General features: G+C 44.6%; 1 protein-coding gene across 3 annotated transcripts in view; it reads right to left on the bottom strand.

The window, feature by feature from the left end:
• TTYH3 (tweety family member 3) overlaps nucleotides 1-27,804 on the bottom strand; it is a 249,378-nt gene that overhangs the window by 118,151 nt on the left and 103,423 nt on the right. For all 3 annotated transcript variants that reach the window (XM_063934627.1, XM_063934629.1, XM_063934628.1), the window contains exon 2: nucleotides 19,493-19,662. In XM_063934627.1, coding sequence (XP_063790697.1) covers nucleotides 19,493-19,662 — 170 coding nt within the window. The remainder of the gene's footprint in view (nucleotides 1-19,492; nucleotides 19,663-27,804) is intronic.

Genomic DNA, 27,804 nt, shown 5'->3' with positions numbered 1-27,804 from the left:
TCTCAAGTAATTCGCAAACTGACTTTCCTGTGAGGAACTTTATCATCCCTACTCTAACCCTGCTTATTATCTCTGCAGCTACTCCAGCGCTTGCATGCCATATTCAGCATAGTAATTAAATGGTAAATGTGCTTGACTGTGTCTCTGTGATTAACGGTTGCAATCAGTTAACACCCTATTAGTAAGACTACTCAGGATAGCCCACTTTACTATGGAACTTAAGTGTCTTATCCTTGTTTGGGAGGTTGCATTTCTAACTGAAACCAGTACTAGTTAAAACTATGAGCGGGTTCGGTTTTACTCAAATTCAACCGAATCTCCTTATTGGCTCACGAATGTCACGTGTTTTGGTTAGCCAATAAGAAAAATCCAGAAAAAAAGAACTTGCGATAATTCTGGCGTTAAGAACCGAGTAAATCCGAACCCGCTCATCTCTAGTTAAAACTGACTGAGTTTTGGTGTCGTTACACTGCCACCTACTGTCCAATTTGATTCCTATTTTTTGAATACCATTGCACTGTCTATGTCCATTGTATGATGAATTCTTTTATTGTGCTGTAAAGGTGAATACCGTTTAAATCACTAACTGCCAGTTAAAGTTACAGCTGTGATTACTCTTCTTTGTTCCCGAATAATAAATCTTTATGTCACCGTCCTAACGTGTAGTGACTATTATATTGGGTCCTCTGGGGTTGGGGTTCTTCGTCACCTATGCCTAGGGTTCCAGCAGTGAGATCCGGTTCAGGAAGTGATTCTGGTGAAGAATCAAGGTACATCCACCAACACCTACAACCACATTCCCACAGTACTTACCTGTTACATATGCTTATTACCAGCAGTATATTTTTAGAATCACAGTGACAACTAATATGCCACTGGTATTTAGCATTAGTTCCTTCTCCTGAGAGCTCCTGTGCGACATCCTCCACTCCGTTGCTGGCAGCCTATCACTGCTAGTGACGGGCTGCAATGTCAAGTCATTCATAACACTTCCACCTGGCAGGGGACTCTACAATGGCTGGAAGACTTTGCTGAAGCCGGAAAAGGCTGTTGCTGGGTCCCCATCTACAGGAGCAAGCGGCACTATGACGAACAGCAATAAGACAAGCTTATCACAGCTTTTAAATAATTAAAGAAGGACCTATCCCTTTTAGAAAGTTAAATGGGGCCCACTGTGTTGATGGTATAGGCCGGTTTACTGCAAACAGTAACAACAAAGGAACACTTGCATAGTGCAATAAACCACAGAGGACAATCAACTGCTAGCAATAACAGTCTGAGGAAAGTATGAGTCCGATTGGTTGGTCTGTAACGTCTAAAGAATGTAGAATTGTACACGTTTCCGCAACATCTCAAGCATTCATTTTACACATTCACCTCCATTACTGAGGTCTATTAAACATTATTTAAAGCTCAGATATAAAGTCTAATTTAATGGTCCTGTTCACACACACTTTCAGTTTTGCCTGTAGTGCTAACAAACACATTGCCTTACAAACTCCAGAGGTCCAGGATTACTGCTCCATATTTATTTATATTAAACAGATCATTCAAAGCTTACCAGCAATATAGTAATGAGCAATCCCATAGGAACCCTAGCAAGCACAGCTAGCATAATACTAGCTTACCTAGCATCAACGTTTGTGAACTCAAAAGGAAAGGATGGACATCTGAGCATCCGTTTTTACAATATGTGGACTAGTGATAAATCACATCTAAGAGGGGAATTCAGTTGCATGTGAGGTGTGGGGTAAAACTGGTTGTTGATGGAAGCAATTTGCCATTGTGGAACAGAAAAACACAGCATCTCGCACCTCTGGCAAACTCGAACCCTACTGCATATGCCCCAAAGTCTTTAAGGAAAATGCTTTGAAGGCTGTTTGCCACTGAGCCAAGAGTTACAAATACAACAAACTGATGATTTTTAAGAAGCATAAAAATTTGCTGATTTCCAAAGGATGCTGGCCAATGTTTGTTGCAGCATTTGACACAGGTTGGTGGGAAATCAATTGTGCTAGATACATAAAAATAATGTTAGAGAATGGGTCAGGGGTTTTAAATGATTGCAAATATCTTGGTCCCATGAAGTGTAGCCTCCTTGCTTAGGCATCATAGACCTGTCGTCTGTTATGAGCCGCCACCACGGCTTGTCTTCCTTGCAGGTCCCATCCATTGCTAAGCGACCGGGACATCGCGTCACCTCCCCCCACTTCCTGACTGCCCCGCCGGCCGTAAGGAACCCTGGGGCTGCTTCTCTCGGACGGTCAGGACCCGTGTGTTATTCATTATGGGGGCCTTCCCCCTCAGGCTCTGCTGATTGGTGCTTGTATCACTTATAAGTCAGTCAGTCAGTCAGCCCTGCTGTTCCCTGCTAGTTCTAGTTTATGCGTTGGTGTAAGCGGCTGGTCTGTGTCCACTGGCGTATTTATAATGGGTGCAGTGTGTGCGGTGAACACGGGCCCCAGGTGTTCCTGGAGGTCCTCACCGCACACCCTACACCCATTTTTTTTTTATACTTACCCTCCGGAGTCCTGTGTCAACAGTGCTGCAGAAATCACCAGGAAAATGGGATGGCACCATTTTCCCTTTTTTTCACCCATGCGTATTAAGGAAATCACTAGGAAAATAGCCACCATTTTCCCAGAGAACTGCACATGCGCACTAGACTCTGGGACAGCGCTAGGGTCTCCTAGTGACCCCAGTGCCCAAAGCTACAGCATAGCTGGCTAGAGAGGAGGGGGCTCAGTCGGAGCCTGCACACAGGCCTCATCCTCTCTAGATGTGCCCCTGTCTGTTTCCCAGGTCCTTGTACGTAGTGCCTGTTCTGTGGATAGTCTGCCCGTTTGGTGGATACTCTGTCTGTCAGAAGCCAAGTCACCTTGCCTAAACCCTTGCGTTGTTCTTGTGTACTCCCTCAGTGTATTCTACCTATGGCTAGGAAGACGGTATTTTTCAACATCTAGAAAGTAGAGTATCAGTCTAAGGTGAGGAGAGAAAAAAATCTTAGATGTCAATCTTTCAGAAACATTGTTTAGATCCAGCGGGAAGCAAAGAAAACCTATTGTAAATTTAAATTTGAAGGGAAAAGAGATTTCAAACTTTACCCCAAAAAGGGATAATCACATAGGTTGTCTGGATAACTAACCTTGTGAACGTCCTTTTCTAATTATAGCTATAGGTAACATTTCTTTAGGGCAGGAAAAGTTAAGTCTGATCTTGAATGTGAATATGTATAAGTAATATGTAATAACAGATCAACGCGCTCAAAGGCAACGAAAGGCAAACTGATAGGGGCAGCACTGATAGGGGACCGCTAACCTTCAAAGGAGGATGCACATTGCTCTTTATCTCAGCTGTAACTCAAATGAACGCATTTAATCGATTAAATAGATGCCTATCTTTAATGACATATAAAAAAAAACAAAAAAAAATAATTAAATAAAATAAGAGCACAAAGCAGGTGAAGGCTTGGGGGGTCACCCGTTGCCCATCGCTTCTTTACAGTAATCATTAAATTTAAAAACAAAAATAGACTAAAAAAAAGACAGAGCGCAATACTGATCCCTTTAGGGATCTTCTAACATTAGCTCAGCCTATAAAAGTTACAACCAACAGAAATAACCTCACACTGTCTATCATTCAACCAGTTCTTTAGCCGCATAGACCTACTGCTCTTATTCTATGTACTAGGGACAGTTTTGCACGCCTTTATAATCTCCAAATAGATTACATCAATTGCCCTCCCAAGATCCAGCTTGAAAATTATCCAGTCATAAAAAGCTAATCATGTTTGTTACGCTAGACTGGACCTTCATTAAGCCATGCTGATACTACAGTATTTCAGAACGGATTCCCTTTAAATAATTAATCACTACAGAAGTAAGACTTTGAGGTGCAGGTTACGGTCCCTTTTTAAAGATGTGTACAGCATCTGCTTTCTAACAACCTTGTGTCACACACCAGGCTTATGAAGGAGTGCATAAATAAGAAAAAGTGCTACAATCATTGCAGAACTAACACTATGGGGGACATTTACTTAGCAGTGATAAGAGTGGAGAAGTGAGCCAGTGGAGAAGTTGCCTCATCAACCAATCAGCAGCTCTGTATAATTTTATAGTATACAAATTATAGATGTTACTTCAGTGCTGATTGGTTGCCATGGGCACTTCTCCACTGGCTCACTTCTCTGCTCTTATCACTGCTTAGTAAATGTCCCCCTATAATCCTTACAGATAATTTTTTTACTGTAACAAATGATGCACAAATGGCATGTTCTTGCTATTTATGTACTTACATTTTTTTAGAATTAGACTTTCTGGGGTAAACTCACTGTGTACTTAGTGCTTTTCAAAGACGCTGAATCAGCGGTTTTGCCCATTGGATTTAAAGGGACAACAGTATTAAATAAAAAAACAAGTGTGGACACCTGTGCTTCTGTTTACAAGCCATGTATTAACTCCTTTGCGGCCTATAGGGATAATGGCACAGACCCCACTGTCTTCCTAGATTTTTAGAATGGTGCATAAGAGGTTAATTATCAGTACAAATGCGTCATGAACTAGGATCTGAGATTTTCTTCCTTTTTAAACTTTTTATTTTGAATAAAGAGAGTACAGAATATACCAGTAAAATCCTATACATGCATAGTGGTTAAACATTAACATTTATATTTAAATGAAAAATGGCATAAAAGGATGTACAGAACAGATACTCAGAACTTTCCTAATGACCAGATAAATCAGTGCACACTTTATCCAATACGCTGCTATGAAGAGTTTCTAATGTTAATAAGCTTCTTGCAGTGCAGCAAGTTCCATGTACAGAACAGATTGCTGATGTGTACTTTTAAGTTGAGTGTGGAGCCTCCCTGCGATCTCTTCATACCCAGTCTGGCCTATCCCGCAGCTTTGTAAGGTCCGTTCTTGGGAACAGCCACTTGCGCGGTTTACTGCAAGCATGCAGTCATCTGGGCCTCTGCTGCGCATGCTTGTGGGTGTGCAGGGGCGTGTACCACCTGGTTACAAACACGTTTCTCACTAGTGGAACTTACTAAGTTTTGTATGCAATATTATTGCACGCACCTTTAAATTCAAAAGACTAAATTGCAGAAGGTGCATCAGTTTTGAAAAGTGCCACATAGTTAATGTAGCCCATCCTGGTTATCCGCTTACCATCTTCTGTCTTTACCAGACTGATGTCATTTTTACATATTTTGTATTTAGATAATGGATATTCTAGTTTTAAGCATTTAAATGCCCTTTTCTCGCTTTTTACCTCCAATATTATTTAAATCACATTATTCTGCCTTTTGGGGGTCATTCCGAGTTGTTCACTCTGTATTTTTTTCTCGCAACGGAGCGATTAGTCGCTAATGCGCATGCGCAATGTCTGCAGTGCGACTGCGCCAAGTAAATTTGCTATTAAGTTAGGTATTTTACTCACGGCATTACAAGGTTTTTTCTTCGTTCTGGTGATCGTAATGTGATTGACAGGAAGTGGGTGTTTCTGGGCGGAAACAGGCCGTTTTATGGGTGTGTGCGAAAAAACGCTACCGTTTCTGGGAAAAACGCGGGAGTGGCTGGAGAAACGGAGGAGTGTCTGGGCGAACGCTGGGTGTGTTTGTGACGTCAAACCAGGAACGACAAGCACTGAACTGATCGCAGATGCCAAGTAAGTCTGGAGCTACTCAGAAACTGCTAAGAGGTGTCTATTCGCTATTTTGCTAATCTTTTGTTCGCAATTTTGATAAGCTAAGATTCACTCCCAGTAGGCGGCGGCTTAGCGTGTGCAAAGCTGCTAAAAGCAGCTTGCGAGCGAACTCGGAATCACCCCCTTTATTCCCATTATTGCCGATCGACAGAGTAAAATGACGAAAACGCACTGATAGTTGGAGCTAAATTTGTATTGTGATGTAGGCTGATTATGCTTTTGGAGCCAGATATTGAACAGGTTCATTATACAGCATTTGCTATAATATGCATGGTTTTATCCACATTCTGGCGCGTGTTTAGTTTTACGATTTATTAATGAAATAATAAAATCTTCATCACAGGAGTGCCCCATGTGTATATTCTTTGTTACATCCTCATCACTACCTTCTATATACTGTAGGTAGATGGGATAACAGAAGGACAGATAGAAATTAGCATCCAGTACACCATAAACCTAGAATGATCAGACATTCTATTGTGCATAGTGAATGGTCCCCGCACGGGTGTGTGAACACTTAGGGGTATATGCAATTAGCATCGAATCGCGGCAATTTTTCGGCTGTTTTTCAATTCGACAGTCTAATTTCAGCAAGTGGGCGTCGAAATTGACCATATTCAATAAAAAACGGATTCGACAGTCCCGCTGACTAAAAACGGCCGATTTGACGGATTTTGTTCCGTTTTTTTAAAAACGGGGAAAAACAAGGAAAAACACGGGAAAAAATGGCGTGGGGTCCCCGCTTCAAAGCATAACCAGCCTCGGGCTCTTCGAACTGGTCCTGGTTCTAAAAATTCGGGGGGGAAATGGACAGGGGATCCCCCGTATTTTTAAAACCAGCACCGGGCTCTGCGCCTGGTGGACAAAAAGAGTAGGGGTCCCCCGTATTTTTTACACCAGCATCGGGCTCCACTAGCTGGACAGATAATGCCACAGCCGGGGGTCACTTTTATACAGCGCCCTGCGGCCGTGGCATTAAATATCCAACTAGTCACCCCTGGCCGGGGTACCCTGGGGGAGTGGGGACCCCTTCAATCAAGGGGTCGTCCCCCCCAGCCACCCAAGGGCCAGGGGTGAAGCCCGAGGCTGTCCCCCCCATCCAATGGCTGCGGATGGGAGGCTGATAGCCTTGAGAAAATGTAAAGAATATTGTTTTTCCTGTAGTACTACAAGTCCCAGCAAGCCTCCCCCGCAAGCTGGTACTTGGAGAACCACAAATACCAGCATGCGGGAGAAAAACGGGCCCGCTGGTACCTGTAGTACTACTGGGAAAAAAATACCCAAATAAAAACAGGAGACACACACCTTGAGAGTAAAACTTTATTGCACACCTGCCGACACACACATACTTACCTATGTTGACCCGCCGACTGCCACGTCTCCTGATCCGACGATCCGGGGTACCTGTGAATAAAATTATACTCACCTCAATCCAGTGTCCAGATATAAATCCTCGTACTTGGCAAAACAAATAAACTAACACACGATCCAGCGGACTGAAAGGGGTCCCATGTTTACACATGAGACCCCTTTCCCCGAATGCCGGGACCCCACGTGACTGCTGTCACCGAGGTCCCTTCAGCCAATCAGGAAGCGCTACTTCGTTGCACTCACCTGATTGGCTGTATGCGCGTGTGACCTCAGACAGCGCATCGCAAAGGCTCTCCATTACTTTCAATGGTGGGAACTTTGCGGGTAGCGGTGGGGTTACCCGCGGTCAGCCGCTGACCGCGGGTGACCTCACCGCTGACGCAAAGTTACCTTTACAATGTTACAGGTCATGAGCAAAATTAAGATCTAAAATGATGCAATAAATTCATTAGGAACAGACAACGTCAATGATGAATGCCGAGAAGACCTATAAAAATATTAGGTGAAAATAAAATCCCACTGATACTGTATATGACTTGTATCCAGTCTTTAAAAATACCCAGGATCTTTTAAGTGTCCCGGAACCTAAGACTGGGAAATATTTATGTGTGTCTGGAGGACAAAAGAAAACCTTTTAATAGGTGCAATAATAGCGAATATCATGACTTTCTGAAGTCAATACTGCAGTTATAGAACAGAGAAGAAAAGAATGAATAAAAGAGCAGCTGGCCTAACCAAGACACATGCAGGTTACTATATAAGAAAGAGGATAAAAAGCTTCACACAAATGCTCTATTACAATGGCAATGTTACAGTTACAAGTGGCTCACTCCACATTCTATTCATGGCTGGGTTTTGGCCTGGAAACTCCGCACCTAAGAGGCAGATCAATGCACCGCCCTTACAAATGGGCGGTCAGGATCCTGGCATTCATGAGACCGACTCCGGAATCCCAACCTCCAGCATTTTACCGGCGGTCAGAATATCGTACCGCACCCAATACAATATAAACCAGAATCATGCAGGCAGTTGGTAGCGTCCATAGTGGGGAGATATGCACACAGAGGGACATGCATGTTTATGCTTGTTACATGTATATGAATGCCGCGGAAAGGAATATCCAGATGTCCACTGAACATCTCAGACAAGCATCATATATAGACAGATTCATATACTCCTGAATGAACAAGGTGCAAATTTATTATAAATGGACTAAATCATAAAATGCTCACTTTCCTTAAAACACCTAAATCCCCAGTAAGACTACATGAAGCCACTGAACACATTTAATTTGGCGGCTGAACCCATGCACTGGTTGAATGGAATGTTGGGAACACTTGCTGCATGCTCTGCCCTGTTCCTTACCAGGATCATTACCTGGCACAACCTCCAGACATCGCCACGGTGCATCAGACAGGCTGTATGTATCAAGATACTAACAACCATCGCAAGCAAACAGATGAGAGCGATTTCTGATATCAGCAGGAAAAAAACCTGTCTTCACTATAAGGGGAAACTGCAGGCACAAAAACCCCCAAAAGAAAACCTGTAACTGACTGGAGGGAGGTAACATTTTCCAGGGAGATTAACAGTGGTTCTGCGAGTACATTGGCCAGCACTAGTAAGAGTTCTATTATTAATATTATTATTTGTTGGGGGGGGGGGGGGGGGGACATATCACTAATGGTTGCACAAAGAAAATTGGTAATGTTGGTTCTCCAAGGGGAAGGTATGGTCTTCTATAGACTTGGGGGCAGATTTATTAAGCTCGGTGAAGTGATAAAGTGGAAGGTGATAAAGGACCAGCCAATCGGCTCCTAACTGTCATTTTTCAAACCCAGCCAGTGACATGGCAGTTAGGATCTGATTGGCTGGTGCTTTATCACCTTCCCCCTTTATCACTTCACCGAGCTTAATAAATCTGCCCCTTGGAAACAAATTAAAGAACATCCCAATTACTTAACCAGTGGTGTTGGATTATAGACAGATAGTAGGTACAGCTGTACTCATGCTTACATGTATACTGGTGATGGAGCTCAGCTTGAGTGGAGCAAGGATTCATATAGCTCACCAGCAGGTGAGGGTATACTGCAAACCAGTAGAGGTGGTGGGTTGCTGGAACAGATTAATATGCAGGTACTAAACAGGTCCGTCATAGGTGCTAAGCGGGAGACCATATCCCACCATGTCACAGTACAGAGTCTCAAGACAACATGGCTCCCGCACATGTTCAGTGGAGATTCTCTGTGGCCATCTTAGGATAGAGCATGAAGCCTCCCTGAAGAACATGGATATTGAAGTCTGCAAAGTAGTGTACTCCTTTTCAACAGGTATGGCATCATGCACCACCTACTTCAATAACTATATCATGTCCCTGGCACACCTTGCAGCAGGTAAGTGCTCTCTGGGACAAAAGCATTCTCCGTCAGGACTCTGCATATTCTGGGAGTGTTGAATCATTCTTCTTCCAGACAGTCACAAACTTTTGTCAGAGACCTCTTAATGTAGAATCCTTAACTACATGCTGTCAAAGACAGATGATCAACCTCTCTCCACTCTCGCTGTTCTATGGAAAACTGCAATAGTGCTCTTACGCTGGCAATGTTCCTCTAAAGATTTATACAGCACAGAAAGCCACTGAGTAATGGAAAGTCACAGTAATAGCAAAGTGAAAAGAAAAACAAGTATAAGTGAATTTTCAGGATCGATTAAAAACTGGCGTCTAAGATAAATGCAGATATGAGAAGCAGTGAATCTAAGATTTCGTGACCAAGTCCTAATGAAAAATATGAGGCTATCCGTATTCATCAATGGAGCAACAGACTCTCTAGAAATGAGCAAGAAAAACTGGAATCAACTTTCATGTTATCATTGAAAACTAACTTTTAAACTGGTCACTGACAAATGACAAGGAAGTACTTTTAATAATAAAAATATCTTTCATAGAGCATGTACATGTTTTAGCCATATTTACAGATTCAGCAGGTAAAAAAGCAGATGTGACCATCCGTGGACCAGACCAGTCACATGATTCATCACCGAACAGAGAGCAGTCACTGTGAATGTGTACCACACGCTGCTTTCAGCCTCCTGGAAATCTGTATTGGACAGGGCCGGATAATAGTGGGGAGCGGGGGGCTGTCACAGAGGGATACCCACACTGCCACAAATATTGCAACGAACTGGTCAGCTCCCAGCAGCGTCATAGACATGGCGTAATACACTGCAGGTTACGGCAAACAAGCTATGGAGCACAGCAGTAGTGGCAGCCGCGAGCGGGGAAACGGGGGTTGTCAATTTTATTGGTAGGGCCACCACAAGATTGGCATTGCTATTGTAAGTGGTATACACAGAGAAAGCAGCCAATCCACTAACCAGGAACCAGCAGCATGAGAGAGAAAGCAGCCTAATCACTGACCAGGAATCAGAGACATAATGAGAAAGCAGCCTATCAACCGACCAGGATCCAGTGACGTGGCAGAGAAAGCAGCCTACCCACTGACCAGGAACCAGAGACATAATGAGAAAGTAGCCAATCCACTGACCAGGAACCAGCAGCATGACAGAGAAAGCAGCCAATCCACTGACCAGGAACCAGAGACATAATGAGAAAGCAGCCTATCCACTGACCAGGAACCAGCAGCATAACAGAGAAAGCAGCCAATCTACTGACCAGGAACCAGAGACATAATGAGAAAGCTGAGAAAGCAGCCTATCCACTGACCAGGAACCAGCAGCATGACAGAGAAAGCAGCCAATCTACTGACCAGGAACCAGTCACATGACAGATAACGCAGCCAATCCACTGACCAGGAACCATCAGCACAAAAGAGAAAGCAGCTTACAATCCTTGATTCATCTTCCCCTAGGTTACAAATGAATGTCTTGTGAATGGAAATAAATAATACGATTTAACTAAATTTCTGTGTGATTTGTAGGTGGAAATATTTGCTCATTTTTCTCGTACTTCCTAAGGGTGCTGCAAAAATAAAATGCTGTTTTGCGTACGCGAGTCTTCCAAGCAGAGCGAGTAACAACTCTATAAGTGCTCCGGGTCATTAAAACTTTGGAAGCACATCAGGATTTAAAGCGTCACACCTGCATTTAATCTACAGGCCATTCAAGCTGAGCATCGCATAGAACAATGATGAAAATGTATATTATGGTCTTTAGCAAGTGAAGATAAAGCGGATAAAATCCTGTCACTGATAAATCTTTGAGACTTCCATATGAAGAATAGAAGCAGCAAGATAATATTAACTTACAGTTATCCAACACAGACATTCCATTCTTAGCAACATCTTGGGAGAAGTATTAATTAATTTGGCTGTCTAATTACTTGCTCACCCTTCCGTATCTGAGGAAATATTCTATTCTGAGCAGAGGGAACGGCCTCTTGTGGGCAGCACCCCCCATGGAGGCAGGTCCTTATACATCAGAGAGAGACCTGCAGGCTACACCCAACGTTTGAGAAAGAAGAGAGTCAGTGCAGAATAGAAATATGGGCTATTACATATGTACAATGTTTAATTTTTAATACTGGATAGTCTACTATTCTGCTACTTAAGCGTCATGGAAAAAACAATGACACCATCTATGGGTTAGCAGGACTTGCCACCATCACCATAAGCAGAGAGGATACTGAGAAAATCAGATGTCAGCAGTGACTGTTTTAGGCTTTTTCTTTTTCATTTGGTTACCTAGATCCTGAGATTTGAGCATAAGGGGCTCCATCCAACCAATTACCATGTACTCGTAGAAAATACAAAATACTGTATCTGCCTCTATTTTCCCCACTACAGGCACAACCTTGGTGACATGCATGAGATATAAAGAAGTGCAAATAGTAACTGTATATGGACAATTTGAATAAACTATGGGGGGGGATCAAAAATTAGCCCCAATGCATTTTTCAGACGCTAAAATTTGGCTGATATAACAAATTATGTTCAATGGTCATCATTGTGGTATCCAATCAGAGGCTGTTTTTAATGCCCAAAAATGGACCCGTGATCATACTAAAAAACACATGGGATAAGGTCCCGGATCCCATGTTATCGCGGCTTCAACAGCTGCTTCTTGGGGATTATGTTTCTCATGCCTTAGGCACGTGAAGCATAATACTCGATAAGTACCGGTATCGAGGGACAAGTACGCCAGCATCAGGGATAACAGGATAGCCCCCGGTGAACCTATTAGCAGTGGTAAAGTACGGTTGCTAATAGAATTTCCCCCTTCATATGTACGTGTCATAACGGAGTAAGGGGGACATGTACTAAGCAGTGATAAAAGGGGAAAAGTGAGTCAGTGGAGAAGTTGCCCATGGCAACCAATCAGCATTTACGTAACATTTATAATTTGCATACTATAAACATATACAGAGCAGCTGATTGGTTGCCATGGGCAGCTTCCCCACTGGCTCACTTCTACACTTTTATCACAGCTTAGTACATATCCCCCTTAAAGTCTTACTGAGGAAGTCAGTCCATGATAGGAATGAAACGTGTAAATACACATTTCTAGGACTACTGTAAAGGTGACCTTGACACCTAAATTCCAAATCTGTGCAGTAACCTACAGTATGTAGCGATGCATTTGCTTTACTGCATACTCCACTATTAATAATATATACTGTATCTCTCTCTCTCTCTCTATATATATATATATATATATATATATATATATATATATATATATATATATATATATATATATATATTAAAAAAAAATGTTTATTACATTAACATGTATTAAATAATTGGTTTTAAATACCCTATATAGCAATTTTTCTTACCATTAGTCTTTGCCATAGTCCCTAATCGATCTTCAAGATTTGGCTCATGCATTGTATGATCATTGTGCAGATGCACTTGACCCCAACAGCAGATTCAAGTAGCGTTTTTCAGCGCATTACAGTAGGCCAACTCTATTTTTCAGCTCCACAGGCTGCAAGCAGAATCTGCCTTCTACAATGAAGGTTCACAAATCACCGGTACTGTTGCGGCGGCTTCCGCGCCTAACTGTATTTTAGGCTTGCTGGTCCTTCAAACATGGGACCAATTTCCATCAATGAATGTTTATCATAAACAGAGCACGGGTTAAAAAAATAAGAATTTACTCACCGGTAATTCTATTTCTCGTAGTCCGTAGTGGATGCTGGGAACTCCGTAAGGACCATGAGGAATAGCGGGCTCCGAAGGAGGCTGGGCACTCTAGAAAGATTTATGACTACCTGGTGTGCACTGGCTCCTCCCACTATGACCCTCCTCCAAGCCTCAGTTAGGACACTGTGCCCGGACGAGCTGACATAATAAGGAAGGATTTAGAATCCCGGGTAAGACTCTTACAAGCCACACCAATCACACCGTACAACTCGTGATACTATATCCAGTTTGACAGTATGAAAACAACTGAGCCTTTCAACAGATGGCTCAACAATAACCCTTTAGTTAACAATAACTATTTACAAGTATTGCAGACAATCCGCACTTGGGATGGGCGCCCAGCATCCACTACGGACTACGAGAAATAGAATTACCGGTGAGTAAATTCTTATTTTCTCTGACGTCCTAGTGGATGCTGGGAACTCCGTAAGGACCATGGGGATTATACCAAAGCTCCCAAACGGGCGGGAGAGTGCGGACGACTCTGCAGCACCGAATGAGAGAACTCCAGGTCCTCCTCAGCCAGGGCATCAAACTTGCAGAATTTTGCAAACGTGTTTGCCCCTGACCAAGTAGCTGCTCGGCAAAGTTGTAAAGCCGAGACCCCTCGGGCAGCCGCCCAAGATGAGCCCACCTTCCTTGTGGAATGGGCATTTACAGATTTTGGCTGTGGCAGGCCTGCCACAGAATGTGCAAGCTGAATTGTACTACAAATCCAGCGAGCAATAGACTGCTTAGAAGCAGGAGCACCCAGCTTGTTGGGTGCATACAGGATAAACAGCGAGTCAGATTTTCTGACTCCAGCCGTCCTGGAAACATATTTTCAGGGCCCTGACAACGTCTAGCAACTTGGAGTCCTCCAAATCCCTAGTAGCCGCAGGCACCACAATAGGCTGGTTCAGGTGAAACGCTGACACCACCTTAGGGAGAAATTGGGGACGAGTCCTCAATTCTGCCCTATCCATATGGAAAATCAGATAAGGGCTTTTACATGATAAAGCCGCCAATTCTGACACTCGCCTGGCTGAAGCCAAGGCTAATAACATGACCACTTTCCACGTGAGATATTTCAGATCCACGGTTTTTAGTGGCTCAAACCAATGTGATTTTAAGAAACTCAACACCACGTTGAGATCCCAAGGTGCCACAGGAGGCACAAACGGGGGCTGAATATGCAGCACTCCTTTCACAAATGTCTGAACTTCAGGTACTGAAGCTAGTTCTTTTTGAAAGAAAATCGACAGAGCCGAGATCTGTACTTTAATGGAGCCTAGTTTTAGGCCCATATTCACTCCTGCTTGCAGGAAATGCAGAAATCGACCTAGTTTAAATTCCTCTGTTGGGGCCTTTTTGGCCTCGCACCATGCAACATATTTCCGCCATATGCGGTGATAATGCTTTGCCGTAACATCTTTCCTGGCCTTAATAAGCGTAGGAATGACTTCTTCCGGAATACCCTTTTCCTTTAGGATCCGGTGTTCAACCGCCATGCCGTCAAACGCAGCCGCGGTAAGTCTTGGAACAGACAGGGCTCCTGTTGTAGCAGGTCCTGTCTGAGCGGTAGAGGCCACGGGTCCTCAGAGAGCATCTCTTGAAGTTCCGGGTACCAAGCTCGTCTTGGCCAATCCGGAACCACGAGAATTGCGTTTACTCCTCGCTTTCTTATTATTCTCAATACCTTTGGTATGAGAGGCAGAGGAGGGAACACATAAACCGACTGGTACACCCACGGTGTCACTAGAGCGTCCACAACTATCGCCTGAGGGTCCCTTGACCTGGCGCAATATCTTTTTAACTTTTTGTTGAGGCGGGACGCCATCATGTCCACCTGTGGTTTTTCCCAACGGTTTACCAGCATCTGGAAGACTTCTGGATGAAGTCCCCACTCTCCCGGGTGGAGGTCGTGTCTGCTGAGGAAGTCTGCTTCCCAGTTGTCCACTCCCGGAATGAACACTGCTGACAGTGCTAGTACATGATTCTCCGCCCATCGGAGAATTATTGTGGCTTCTGCCATCGCCATCCTGCTTCTTGTGCCTCCCTGTCGATTTACATGGGCGACTGCCGTGATGTTGTCTGACTGGATCAGCACCGGCTGGTGTAGGAGCAGGGATTTTGCTTGACTTAGGGCATTGTAGATGGCCCTTAGTTCCAGAATATTTATGTGAAGGGAAGTCTCCTGACTCGACCATAGTCCTTGGAAGTTTCTTCCCTGTGTGACTGCCCCCCAGCCTCGAAGGCTGGCATCCGTAGTCACCAGGACCCAGTCCTGTATGCCGAACCTGCGGCCCTCTAGAAGATGGGCACTCTGCAGCCACCACAGTAGAGACACCCTGGTTCTTGGAGACAGGGTTATTAAGCGATGCATCTGAAGATGCGATCCGGACCACTGGTCCAACAGGTCCCACTGAAAGATTCTGGCATGGAACCTGCCGAAGGGAATTGCTTCGTAAGAAGCCACCATCTTTCCCAGGACCCGCGTGCAGCGATGCACTGATACCTGTTTTGGTTTCAGGAGGTCTCTGACTAGAGATGACAACTCCCTGGCTTTCTCCTCCGGGAGAAACACTTTTTTCTGGACTGTATCCAGAATCATACCCAGGAACAGTAGCCGTGTCGTCGGAACCAGCTGTGACTTCGGGATATTCAGAATCCAGCCGTGCTGGTGCAGCACCTCCTGAGATAGTGCTACTCCCACCAACAACTGTTCCTTGGACCTCGCTTTTATTAGGAGATCGTCCAAGTACGGGATAATTAAAACTCCCTTTTTTCGAAGGAGTATCATCATTTCCGCCATAACCTTGGTAAATACCCTCGGTGCCGTGGACAGTCCAAACGGCAGCGTCTGGAATTGGTAATGGCAATCCTGTACCACAAATCTGAGGTACTCCTGGTGAGGATGGTAAATGGGGACATGCAAGTAAGCATCCTTGATGTCCAGGGATACCATGTAAACCCCCTCGTCCAGGCTCGCAATAACCGCCCTGAGCGATTCCATCTTGAACTTGAATTTTTTTATGTATGTGTTCAAGGATTTCAAATTTAAAATGGGTCTCACCGAACCGTCCGGTTTTGGTACCACAAATAGTGTGGAATAGTAACCCCGGCCTTGTTGAAGTAGGGGTACCTTGATTATCACCTGCTGGGAATACAGCTTGTGAATTGCCGCTAGCACCGCCTCCCTGTCTGAGGGAGCAATCGGCAAGGCAGATTTTAGGAACCGGTGGGGTGGAGACGCCTCGAATTCCAGTTTGTACCCCTGAGATACTATTTGAAGGATCCAGGGATCCACCTGTGAGCGAGCCCACTGATCGCTGAAATTCTTGAGGCGGCCCCCCACCGTACCTGGCTCCGCCTGTGGAGCCCCACCGTCATGCGGCGGACTTGGCAGAAGAAGCGGGGGAGGACTTTTGCTCCTGGGAACCTGCTGTTTGTTGCAGCCTTTTTCCCCTACCTCTGCCTCTGGACAGAAAAGACCCGCCTTTTCCACGCCTGTTTTTCTGGGTCCGAAAGGACTGAACCTGATGAAACGGCGCCTTCTTAGGCTGTGAGGGGACATGGGGTAAAAATGCTGACTTCCCAGACGTTGCTGTGGAAACTAGGTCCGAGAGACCATCCCCAAATAATTCCTCACCCTTATATGGCAACACTTCCATGTGCCTTTTAGAATCTGCATCTCCTGTCCACTGGCGAGTCCATAAGCCTCTCCTAGCAGAAATGGACAATGCACTTACTTTAGATGCCAGTCGGCAGATTTCCCTCTGTGCATCTCTCATATATAAGACTGAGTCTTTTATATGGTCTATAGTTAACAGGATCGTGTCTCTGTCTAATGTGTCAATATTTTCTGACAGTTTATCTGACCACGCAGCGGCAGCACTGCACATCCAAGCTGAAGCAATAGCTGGCCTAAGTATAATGCCTGAGTGTGTATATACAGACTTCAGGATCGCCTCCTGCTTTCTATCAGCAGGTTCCTTGAGGGCGGCCGTATCCGGAGACGGTAGTGCCACCTTTTTAGACAAACGTGTGAGCGCTTTATCCACCCTAGGAGGTGTTTCCCAACGTGACCTATCCTCTGGCGGGAAAGGGAACGCCATTAGTACCTTCTTAGGAATTACCAATTTTTTATCAGGGAAAGCCCACGCTTCTTCACACACTTCATTTAATTCATCTGATGGGGGAAAAACTACGGGTAGTTTTTTCTCCCCAAACATAATACCCTTTTTAGTGGTACCTGTATTTATATCAGAAATGTGTAACACCTCTTTCATTGCCTCAATCATGCAGTGAATGGCCTTAATGGGCATCAGGTTAGACTCATCGTCGTCGACACTGGTGTCAGTATCAGTGTCGACATCTGGGTCTGCGGTCTGAGGTAGCGGGCGTTTTAGAGCCCCTGATGACCTGTGCGACGCCTGGACAGGCGCGAGCTGAGAAGTCGGCTGTCCCACATTTGGCATGTCGTCAAATTTCTTATGTAAGGAGTCTATACGTGCATTCATTTCTTTCCATAAGCTCAACCACTCAGGTGTCTGCCCCGCAGGGGGTGACATCCCTTCTAAAAGCATCTGCTCCGTCTCCACATCATTATCCTCATCAAACATGTCGACACAGCCGTACCGACACACCGCACACACACAAGGAATGCTCCAACTGAGGACAGGACCTACAAAAGCCCTTTGGGGGGACAGAGTGAGAGTATGCCAGCACACACCAGAGCGCTATATAATGCAGGGACTAACTGAGTTATGTCCCCTATAGCTGCTTTTTCTATATAATTTATACTGCGCCTAAATTTAGTGCCCCCCCTTTCTTTTTTTTTACCCTTTTCTGTAGTGTAGACTGCAGGGGAGAGCCAGGGAGCTTCCTTCCAGCGGATCTGTGAAGGAGAAATGGCGCCAGTGTGTTGAGGGAGATAGCTCCGCCCCTTTTCCGCGGACTATTCTCCCGCTTTTTCCTATATTCTGGCAGGGGTATTTTCCACATATATAGCCTCTGGGGCTATATATTGTGGTATTTTTGCCAGCCAAGGTGTTATTATTGCTTCTCAGGGCGCCCCCCCCCCCCAGCGCCCTGCACCCTCAGTGACCGGAGTGTGAAGTGTGCATGAGGAGCAATGGCGCACAGCTGCAGTGCTGTGCGCTACCTTGGTGAAGACTGATGTCTTCTGCCGCCGATTTTCCGGACCTCTTCTTGCTTCTGGCTCTGTAAGGGGGACGGCGGCGCGGCTCCGGTACCGAACACCAAGGACTGGGCCTGCGGTCGATCCCTCTGGAGCTAATGGTGTCCAGTAGCCTAAGAAGCCCAATCCGGCTGCAAGCAGGCGAGTTCGCTTCTTCTCCCCTTAGTCCCTCGCTGCAGTGAGCCTGTTGCCAGCAGGTCTCACTGAAAATAAAAAACCTAAATCTATACTTTCTTTCTAAGGGCTCAGGAGAGCCCCTAGTGTGCATCCAACCTCGGCCGGGCACAAAATCTAACTGAGGCTTGGAGGAGGGTCATAGTGGGAGGAGCCAGTGCACACCAGGTAGTCATAAATCTTTATAGAGTGCCCAGCCTCCTTCGGAGCCCGCTATTCCCCATGGTCCTTACGGAGTTCCCAGCATCCACTAGGACGTCAGAGAAATAATAATAATAATCTATATTATCTGTTGCTGCTACCAGGAACCTTTGTGTGATTAAAAGCCTTGTCATAACCATGTTCCGAGGGCAGCCATAAGGCACAGGATGGGGCTGTCCTATAATTACTTCAGCATGTTCTTCATCTGGTCCGCAGCCACAGTTCTCACGGAAAATTCATGGCTCGTTTTCAAGCAAGATTTTACTTACACATTTAGTAACAGCAAAGTAAAAACAAATATACAATGTTACACTAATATATTTTACAAAATAAAATACATTTTTTTATGAAATCATAATGATATGCAGCTTCCTACTTCCTGAGAAGTGCTTGTCGGTGCGGCTCATTACAAGGAAGATGCACCAGTGTTTCGGTATCCAGTCGAAATACCAACGCTGGAATCCCAACACTGCTCAGGAATGCCGGCGCCGGTACACAATCCCAGCACCAGAATCAGTGTTTCTGCATATGCTATACACGTATGGAGCACAAGCAGATTAATTTATTTGCTATCCAGCCACTTATCTGCATTAATTTGTTTCAGTTTTTTTTTGTTTTTATATTCACATTAATAATTCAGTGTTTCAGTAAATTTTTGCACCAAGTAAAGTCCTTCCAATTTGGTTCTCACCTGCAGACGAGGGTTGCAATGATAACACACCACGCCGTACAGCAACAATCGGCATTCGTGTTCTCCTCAGTCTTCCGATGGCGGCAGCAGAACCAGAAGGAATAAAAGAGCAGGAACAGGAGGTCTAGAGCCAGACATGAGAGGGCCACACAGCTTATGAGCATCAGAGACTGGAATAGAGAAAAGAAAAACAAATCTCTTTTATAGTGGCATGTCACAACGCTAAAACAATACAGCCAATAATAATAAAAAAATAATGGCTGAAATATTTTAATGTGTTTACATGAACAAGGTATTACCCAGGAAAATAAATAAATATATTTTAATTTATCTGATCGGCTTTTTTTATTAACAGATAATGAAAAAAACAATTCACATCGCTAAATCCTTTGGGGGTGCTACCTGTCCTGATGAAGCTGGGACGAGAACCCAAAACACTAACATATTTCTGCATAAAAGGGACTACTGTATTATGAAATAATACTGTGGAAAGAACATTTGCAGCCTCCTTTGTGGCTAACTTGACCAGCTGAAGAGAAAGCAATGAAACAGTCGCGCTAAAAAATCTTCTTACATATCATCCAACGTATAGACCTTCTAAATCAGGACACAGCCACCCCTCCTCTCAAAGGAGACTGCGGCCGAGTCACACTGGGGACAAGTATAGTATTAAGGGGCCACAATTCATTTATTTATTTATTTTAAATAATTAAAAATCTAAAATCCTAAAAAATGTTTCACACAGGATAGATAATGAAACCATAACCACGCGAGGTTTGCGTATCTGGCTTGTGAGATGGGGTATTCAATTAGCGCCGAAATGGCGTCAATTTACCGTGATTGCCATTTTTGCCATTTTCCCGGTGAAAAGTCAGTTTTCGTGGATATGCGCGCTCCCGCGATTCGCCCATATGCAAATTAGCGAAAACGGGATTGCAGCAAAAAAAAAGGTGCAGAAAGTGAAAAATGGGTAAATCTGTCCATACCCCCCCAAAAAAGCTATACTAACATTGGATAACAGTATAAAAGTTTATTATTGGTTATAATAAAAGTATTTCTGGCACTTAAATTTGGGTCAAATGGCGGTTATATGCATATATTTTTTTTAAATGTAAAAAAATTATAGAATTTTTTTTTCCCAGCAAAATAAGTGTTAAAATTAAACTTGGGGTCCATAAAATTGGGTATAAGTCTATATTTGGGTCATTTTAATGGACTAAAAAAAAAAAGTGGAAACAGATAGATTACTCCCATCTGCAAGTCTAAAAACACTTGTCCCACTCAAAGCATCCCAATATACCTGCCCCATACCTTGCACCCCAATTTCCATCGTTTTGCACTTTTTCACCCCAAAAATGACATGTCATCATTAGCCAATTATGAATAATTAAAACCTTCTAAGTGCCTAATTAGTTCTTTAGGGGGTTGTCCCAGGGGTTCAAAAGCAAATCCTGATATTTTTCACTGAAAATAGAGATTTTCCCCAAGTTTATCACCTGCTTAAGGGCCCCATACACTACAGCGACATGTCGGATCCTCATGTCGCATACGATTTCCCTTGAACCACCCAGCAGCCTCCCGGGTGGCAGGATCGCATAGGATACATCGTATGCGGTCCTTTTGCATATGATGTATCTTATGCGATCCCAGCCATGCCTGCGGGAACCGACATATCACGAGTGCAGCGCTAACGACCTAGGGGCTCCGATCCGATGCTCACGGGACCGCACATTAGATCGTATCTGATGTAAAACACATCCGATTTGCCACTTTCCATCTGATTTATCGACCTGAAAGGTCAAAATCGGATGAAAATCGGGCACGATCGTTCTAGTGTATGGGGCCCTTTAGAGTTGGGGATTTAGAATTTGCGCCAAAATTACTGCAAAAACATTTTCACAGACAATTGAATAGGCATTTGGTGAAATTACCGCGAATCACGGTAATTTTGCATCTTTTTACCGTGAATACCCATTCGTTCTATACGCAAGGAGCAAGCCAAAATAAAATTCACAGGCTCCTTGTTACTTCCAATAGCAGTTCCGCATATCTGTAGGTAGTCAGTGCCAGGCAAAGCTAAACAGTTATATGTGAGGATGTATCTTATGTTTTTTTCTATTGATCTCATTTGATTCTTACATCCACTTCTAGCTTTTTACATATTGCTAGTGTCCTGGCATGGTATAGGATGCTAGTTTATAGTGAGTTGATGTTTACTGCCCATCAAACATATTAATATTCCATAGTTTGCCTTTGAGTAGGTTTACGCTTTATGTTTAAGCGATGATCTTATGACTCAGCTCTAAGGGGAAAATTCAATTGTTTATTAGACTAAACTAAAGGGTGTCCGACGGAGCAATTCAATTGATTGGGCACCCATTAGCTGTGGGAGACAATTCTTCTCGCTGCCTTCTGAGGTGGTCAGAAGAAATGTGCAAAAAGTCTGTGGTTTGGCCACCCAAACTGGAGTCTGGGTACCCTAAACAGGATTTTAGATGGATTTAGCCGCTTTGAGCAGCTAACCCTGGTGCTTTTCACTGTGTCAACAGAAACGGGCGACTCAAATTCGAGCAACAATTGCTCTGACAGGCGGCCAATAAACAATTTAATCACACTCCTACGTTTTGGGTTATCAAGAAATTGTTTTGTAGTAAGGAGATAAAATGCTGACATTTATGGTTGTTTAATTTTAAGATACAGGCAATCACACACACAAAACAAAAATGAAGACACACAGCGCTCCACAGCAACGGCATAGCAGAAGTTACGTTAGGAACTGCCATTCCATAGTAATTAAACACAAGCCAACGAAGTGGCCTTGTTTATTTGCAATGTTTAAATATAGGCATATGCATGCAATATAGGTATGTCTAAATTAAGTTCTCAGGTCAACCTGCAATCTTGGCTGACTAAGCGGCAAAATCCACATACACACAAATAAATGCAAGTGAGCTTTAATGCAATTCCCATATTTCTAAAGCAGCGTATCCGTTTCCATGATTTTCTGTGCAGCTGAGAAAGTGTTAACGAGGATCTATGGAGTGGGTATCGGGTAACTGTGGGTGGAATTTGTCTAACTTAACTCAAACGTTTACTAATGATGACAACACCTTCTACACTTACTGTAGGTGGCACAGGGAGCTCCTACGTGCTGATATACTGTAACACGAAAAGATTAGCACATGCCAAAAACACTGAGTCACAGGCCAATTACTAAGCCCTCACTGTCATTTACACCATGGGGCCTTTAATAAAGAAATAACAAAACAAAAAAATGATGTTCTCATATGGTAATAATCATTCAAGGACCTTCATAGAAGCCCACAAACAAAACCATATGTGGGAGGACTGAGGTTACACGGAAAGCATAAACTATTGGATTGGAATTTAGGGGTAAGAACTTTAATATACTTTATAACCACTTTCCTTTATTAGTTGCTGCAGTCTGCTTTATGTGCAGAACACATTCAGCCTGATGCAGAGGACTAGACCAGTAGCAAAATCGCTCAGCGCTTACCCAGTAAAGTAGGAGCACGCTTATGTAGATTTACTGGACTCTGGTACTTGCCCCCGACAGGGGTTATAAGAAGCATTCCAACATAAACAGAGTACAGTAAAAAAGCGTTGGCGCAATTACAGACACATACAGCGGCATATACGCCTGATAAAATCGTATTATTTCTGTGTGAGTGTTTTGCAAATGTTTAGGTTATTTCTTTTACGCAAGACAGTGCGTTGTTTTGGAGGTTTCTGAAGTTTAATGACCAATATGAAATTCAGATTTTGCAAACAAAAAAAGATAGGTTTAAAAAATAAAGGTGTGAGTGTATGTGACATATACCTTGTGTAAAGTGAGTGCAGATGCTACTTGGATCAGAACTGAACGTACCTTATGACAGTTCCAGTTTTGATTATACATGCAACTGCAGCTTTTTAAAGAACACAAATGCTGCTTTCAGATCGCAAATGCCGGATCCTACCCGGTAAGAGAAACGTGTCCTTACCTGGTGGGATCCGGCATTTGCTCTCCTCTGCTGGCTTTCCGACCCGGCAATATACCGGGTCGGTTGCCATAGCAGCAGGGGGCGCAGCAGCAGCAGGGGCGGGGGTGGAGGCGGCGCTGGGAGATGAGCTCATCTCCTGCGCCGCCTCTCCCTATGCTGTGAATGGGAGCCGTGTCGCATCGGAACAGCTCCCATTCACACTGCACCTGACACTGTATTCAACCCGGTAATAACCCTTCTTTTTAACCGGGTTGAATTACCGGGTCAGGCGACCCGCTAATTCGGGAAAGGCGCTTTCACATCGCACACTGACCCGTTTCGACACGGCAATATACCGTGTCGATACCGGGTTATTTGTGCGATGTGAAAGGGGTATAAGTGTACTTGCTTTTTGGGGTAACTTTATATCAGCCCTTTTGTGTCACCTACTTCTGAAGTAGGGAACAAGTATAAGGAGATTTATGGTAAAACTTACCATTGTTAAATCTCTTTCTGCGAGGTACACTGGTTTCCACAGGGAATAACATCGGGGTGTAGAATTGGATCTTGATCCGAGGCACCAACAGGCTACAGCTTTGACTGTTCCCAGGACGCACTGCACCGCCTCCTCTATAGCCCCGCCTCCAGGCACTGGAGCTCAGTTTTGTTAACAGTCCAATGCAGTAGCAGGTAAGAGAGATGGTAGATGTTAGTCACATAGACCCACATTCTAACGACAGGAGAAGGGACTAGCGGATAATGCCATACAAACCCAAAGAAGCTAAGTGCGTCAGGGTGGGCGCCCTGTGGAAACCAGTGTACCTCACAGAAAGAGATTTAACAATAAATCTCCTTTTCTGTAGTGGGTACACTGGTATTCCACAGGGAATAACATCGGGGATGTCACAAAGCAGTTCCTCATGGGACGGGACGCACTGTAGCGGGCACAAGAACCCGGCGTCCAAAGGAAGCATCCTGGGTGGCGAAAGTATCAAAGGCATAGAACCTGATGAACGTGTTCACGGAGGACCACATAGCCGCCTTGTACAATTGTTCAGCGGACGCACCACGGTGGGCTGCCAAAGACGGTCCAACAGACCGAGTAGAATGGGCCTTGATAGCAGCAGGAACTGGGAGTCCAGCCTGCACATAAGCTTGTGCAATTACCATTCTAATCCATCTGGCCAAGGTCTGCTTATTCGCAGGCCAGCCACGTTTGTGAAAACCAAAAAGTACAAAAAGAGAATCCGACTACCTGATAGAGGCAGTCCTTTCTACATATATACTGAGAGCCCATACCACATCCATAGACAGCTCTTTGGAGGACAAACCAGGAGAGATAAAGGCCGGAACCACAATCTCTTGGTTAAGGTAGATAACCAGGGCGAGTTCTAAGAACTGCCCGGTCACGGTGAAAAATCAGAAAGGGTGGACAACAGGACAAAGCGCCTAAGTCTGACACCCTCCTAGCAGAGGCAATAGCCAACAGAAAAAGGACCTTAAGCGTAAAGGTATTTAAGGTCTACAGACTCAAGAGGTACAAACTGAGAATCTTAAAGGGCATTAAGAACAACAGACAGATCCCATGAAGCTACAGGAGGGACATAGGGAGTCTGAATCCATAGTCCGCCCTGAGTGAATGTATGAACGTCAGGAATAGATATAATTTTTTGCTGGAACCACACAGACAAGGCAGAAATGTGAACCTTGAGGGAGGCCAGGAGAAGTCCTAAATCCAAGCCTTGTTGCAAAAAAAGCCAAAAGTCTGGAAGTACTAAACTTGTATGCATCATAATTCTTAGCAGCACACCAGGTGAGGTAAGAATTCCAGACCCTATAATAAATCTGTGCAGAAACCGGTTTGCGGGCCTTCAACATAGTTTGAAAAACAGCTTCAGAAAATCCTTTGGCCCTCAGAAGTGAAGCTTCAAGAGCCCCGCCGTCAAAGCCAGTATTGCCAGGTCCTGGTAAATACAAGGGCCCTGAACGAGGAGGTCTGGGCGTTGAGGAAGTAGAAGAGGACGCTCGATCGATAGACCCTGCAGGTCTGAGAACCTATGCAGTCTGGGCCACTCTGGAGTGACTAGACGCAGTATTCCTTTCCTGGAGAAGACCAGGATACCTGACGTATGTCAATTAAATGGTCAGAATGTGGTAAGACTAATTTAGTAACCTTCTGACGTTTGAACTTATCAGGTTTCTTAGACGTATCAGGAGGGTCAATCTCATCATCAGTCTGAAGAATCAGCTTGATAGCCTCCACTAGGTCAGGAACATCAACCTGTGTTGTAGAACCTTCATCAGAAGCAGCGGTATCAGCATCTGATGGATCAGTATATTCCCCATCCGAATCAGAAGAATCATCCGAAATATTAGTGGATTATGAGGAAGAAATGGCCCGCTTAGATGACCCTTTGGCCCCAGTAGGGCGAGGGTTAGGTTTTTGTTTAACCAAGGACTGATTTAATTGTTGTAACTGGGTTTACAGAGTATCCGCCCATGGTGGATTAACTACAGGGACAATATGTGGCTGTAATGGCATAGGAGGTCCCACAGGGGGTGTAAGTCTTGTTACAAGCGTAGTCAGCATATTTGAAAATGCAGCCCAAGGTGGATCTGCCACAGGTGCTGCGGGCTGACTAGAGGGTGCAGAACACCCAGTACCTGGACCCTCAGTAGAAATCATTTCCTCAAGTAAATCCGTGTCGCCAGCACTGCATGAAGCAGGAGCGTCTGCGGATTTCCCGCCCTGTGCAGCAGACATTATTGGGAATGTAGCCTTAGGGCTTATCAGTACAATATAGCCAGACAAACACAATACCTGACAAAAAAAACCCTAAGAGATGTGACTGCAATTGCAGAGCACAAACAGAGGATTTAAGTGGTATGAGGTGACTGCAACACACAGTGAAAAAATAAGAATTTACTCACCGGTAATTCTATTTCTCGTAGTCCGTAGTGGATGCTGGGAACTCCGAAAGGACCATGGGGAATAGCGGGCTCCGAAGGAGGCTGGGCACTCTAGAAAGATTTAGGACTACCTGGTGTGCACTGGCTCCTCCCACTATGACCCTCCTCCAAGCCTCAGTTAGGACACTGTGCCCGGACGAGCGTACACAATAAGGAAGGATTTTGAATCCCGGGTAAGACTCATACCAGCCACACCAATCACACCGTACAACTCGTGATATGAATCCCAGTTAACAGTATGAAACAACTGAGCCTCTCAACAGATGGCTCAACAATAACCCGATTTAGTTAACAATAACTATGTACAAGTATTGCAGATAAACCGCACTTGGGATGGGCGCCCAGCATCCACTACGGACTACGAGAAATAGAATTACCGGTGAGTAAATTCTTGTTTTCTCTAACGTCCTAGTGGATGCTGGGAACTCCGAAAGGACCATGGGGATTATACCAAAGCTCCCAAACGGGCGGGAGAGTGCGGATGACTCTGCAGCACCGAATGAGAGAACTCCAGGTCCTCCTCAGCCAGGGTATCAAATTTGTAGAATTTTGCAAACGTGTTTGCCCCTGACCAAGTAGCTGCTCGGCAAAGTTGTAAAGCCAAGACCCCTCGGGCAGCCGCCTAAGATGAGCCCACCTTCCTAGTGGAATGGGCATTTACAGATTTTGGCTGTGGCAGGCCTGCCACAGAATGAGCAAGCTGAATTGTACTACAAATCCAGCGAGCAATAGTCTGCTTAGAAGCAGGAGCACCCAGCTTGTTGGGTGCATACAGGATAAACAGCGAGTCAGATTTTCTGACTCCAGCCGTCCTGGAAACATATATTTTCAGGGCCCTGACAACGTCTAGCAACTTGGAGTCCTCCAAGTCCCTAGTAGCCGCAGGCACCACAATAGGCTGGTTCAGGTGAAACGCTGACACCACCTTTGGGAGAAATTGGGGACGAGTCCTCAATTCTGCCCTATCCATATGGAAAATCAGATAAGGGCTTTTACATGATAAAGCCGCCAATTCTGACACACGCCTGGCTGAAGCCAAAGCCAATAACATGACCACTTTCCACGTGAGATATTTCAGATCCACGGTTTTTAGTGGCTCAAACCAATGTGATTTTAAGAAACTCAACATCACGTTGAGATCCCAAGGTGCCACAGGAGGCACAAATGGGGGCTGAATATGCAGCACTCCTTTCACAAATGTCTGAACTTCAGGTACTGAAGCTAGTTCTTTTTGAAAGAAAATCGACAGAGCCGAGATCTGTACTTTAATGGAGCCTAGTTTTAGGCCCATATTCACTCCTGCTTGCAGGAAATGCAGAAAACGACCTAGTTGAAATTCCTCTGTTGGGGCCTTTTCGG

The sequence above is a fragment of the Pseudophryne corroboree genome, chromosome 7, assembly GCF_028390025.1.
Source record: "Pseudophryne corroboree isolate aPseCor3 chromosome 7, aPseCor3.hap2, whole genome shotgun sequence".
Classification (NCBI taxonomy): domain Eukaryota; kingdom Metazoa; phylum Chordata; class Amphibia; order Anura; family Myobatrachidae; genus Pseudophryne; species Pseudophryne corroboree.
The sequence above is the reverse complement of the archived record's forward strand: the minus strand, read 5'-3'. Positions and strand labels throughout refer to the sequence as shown.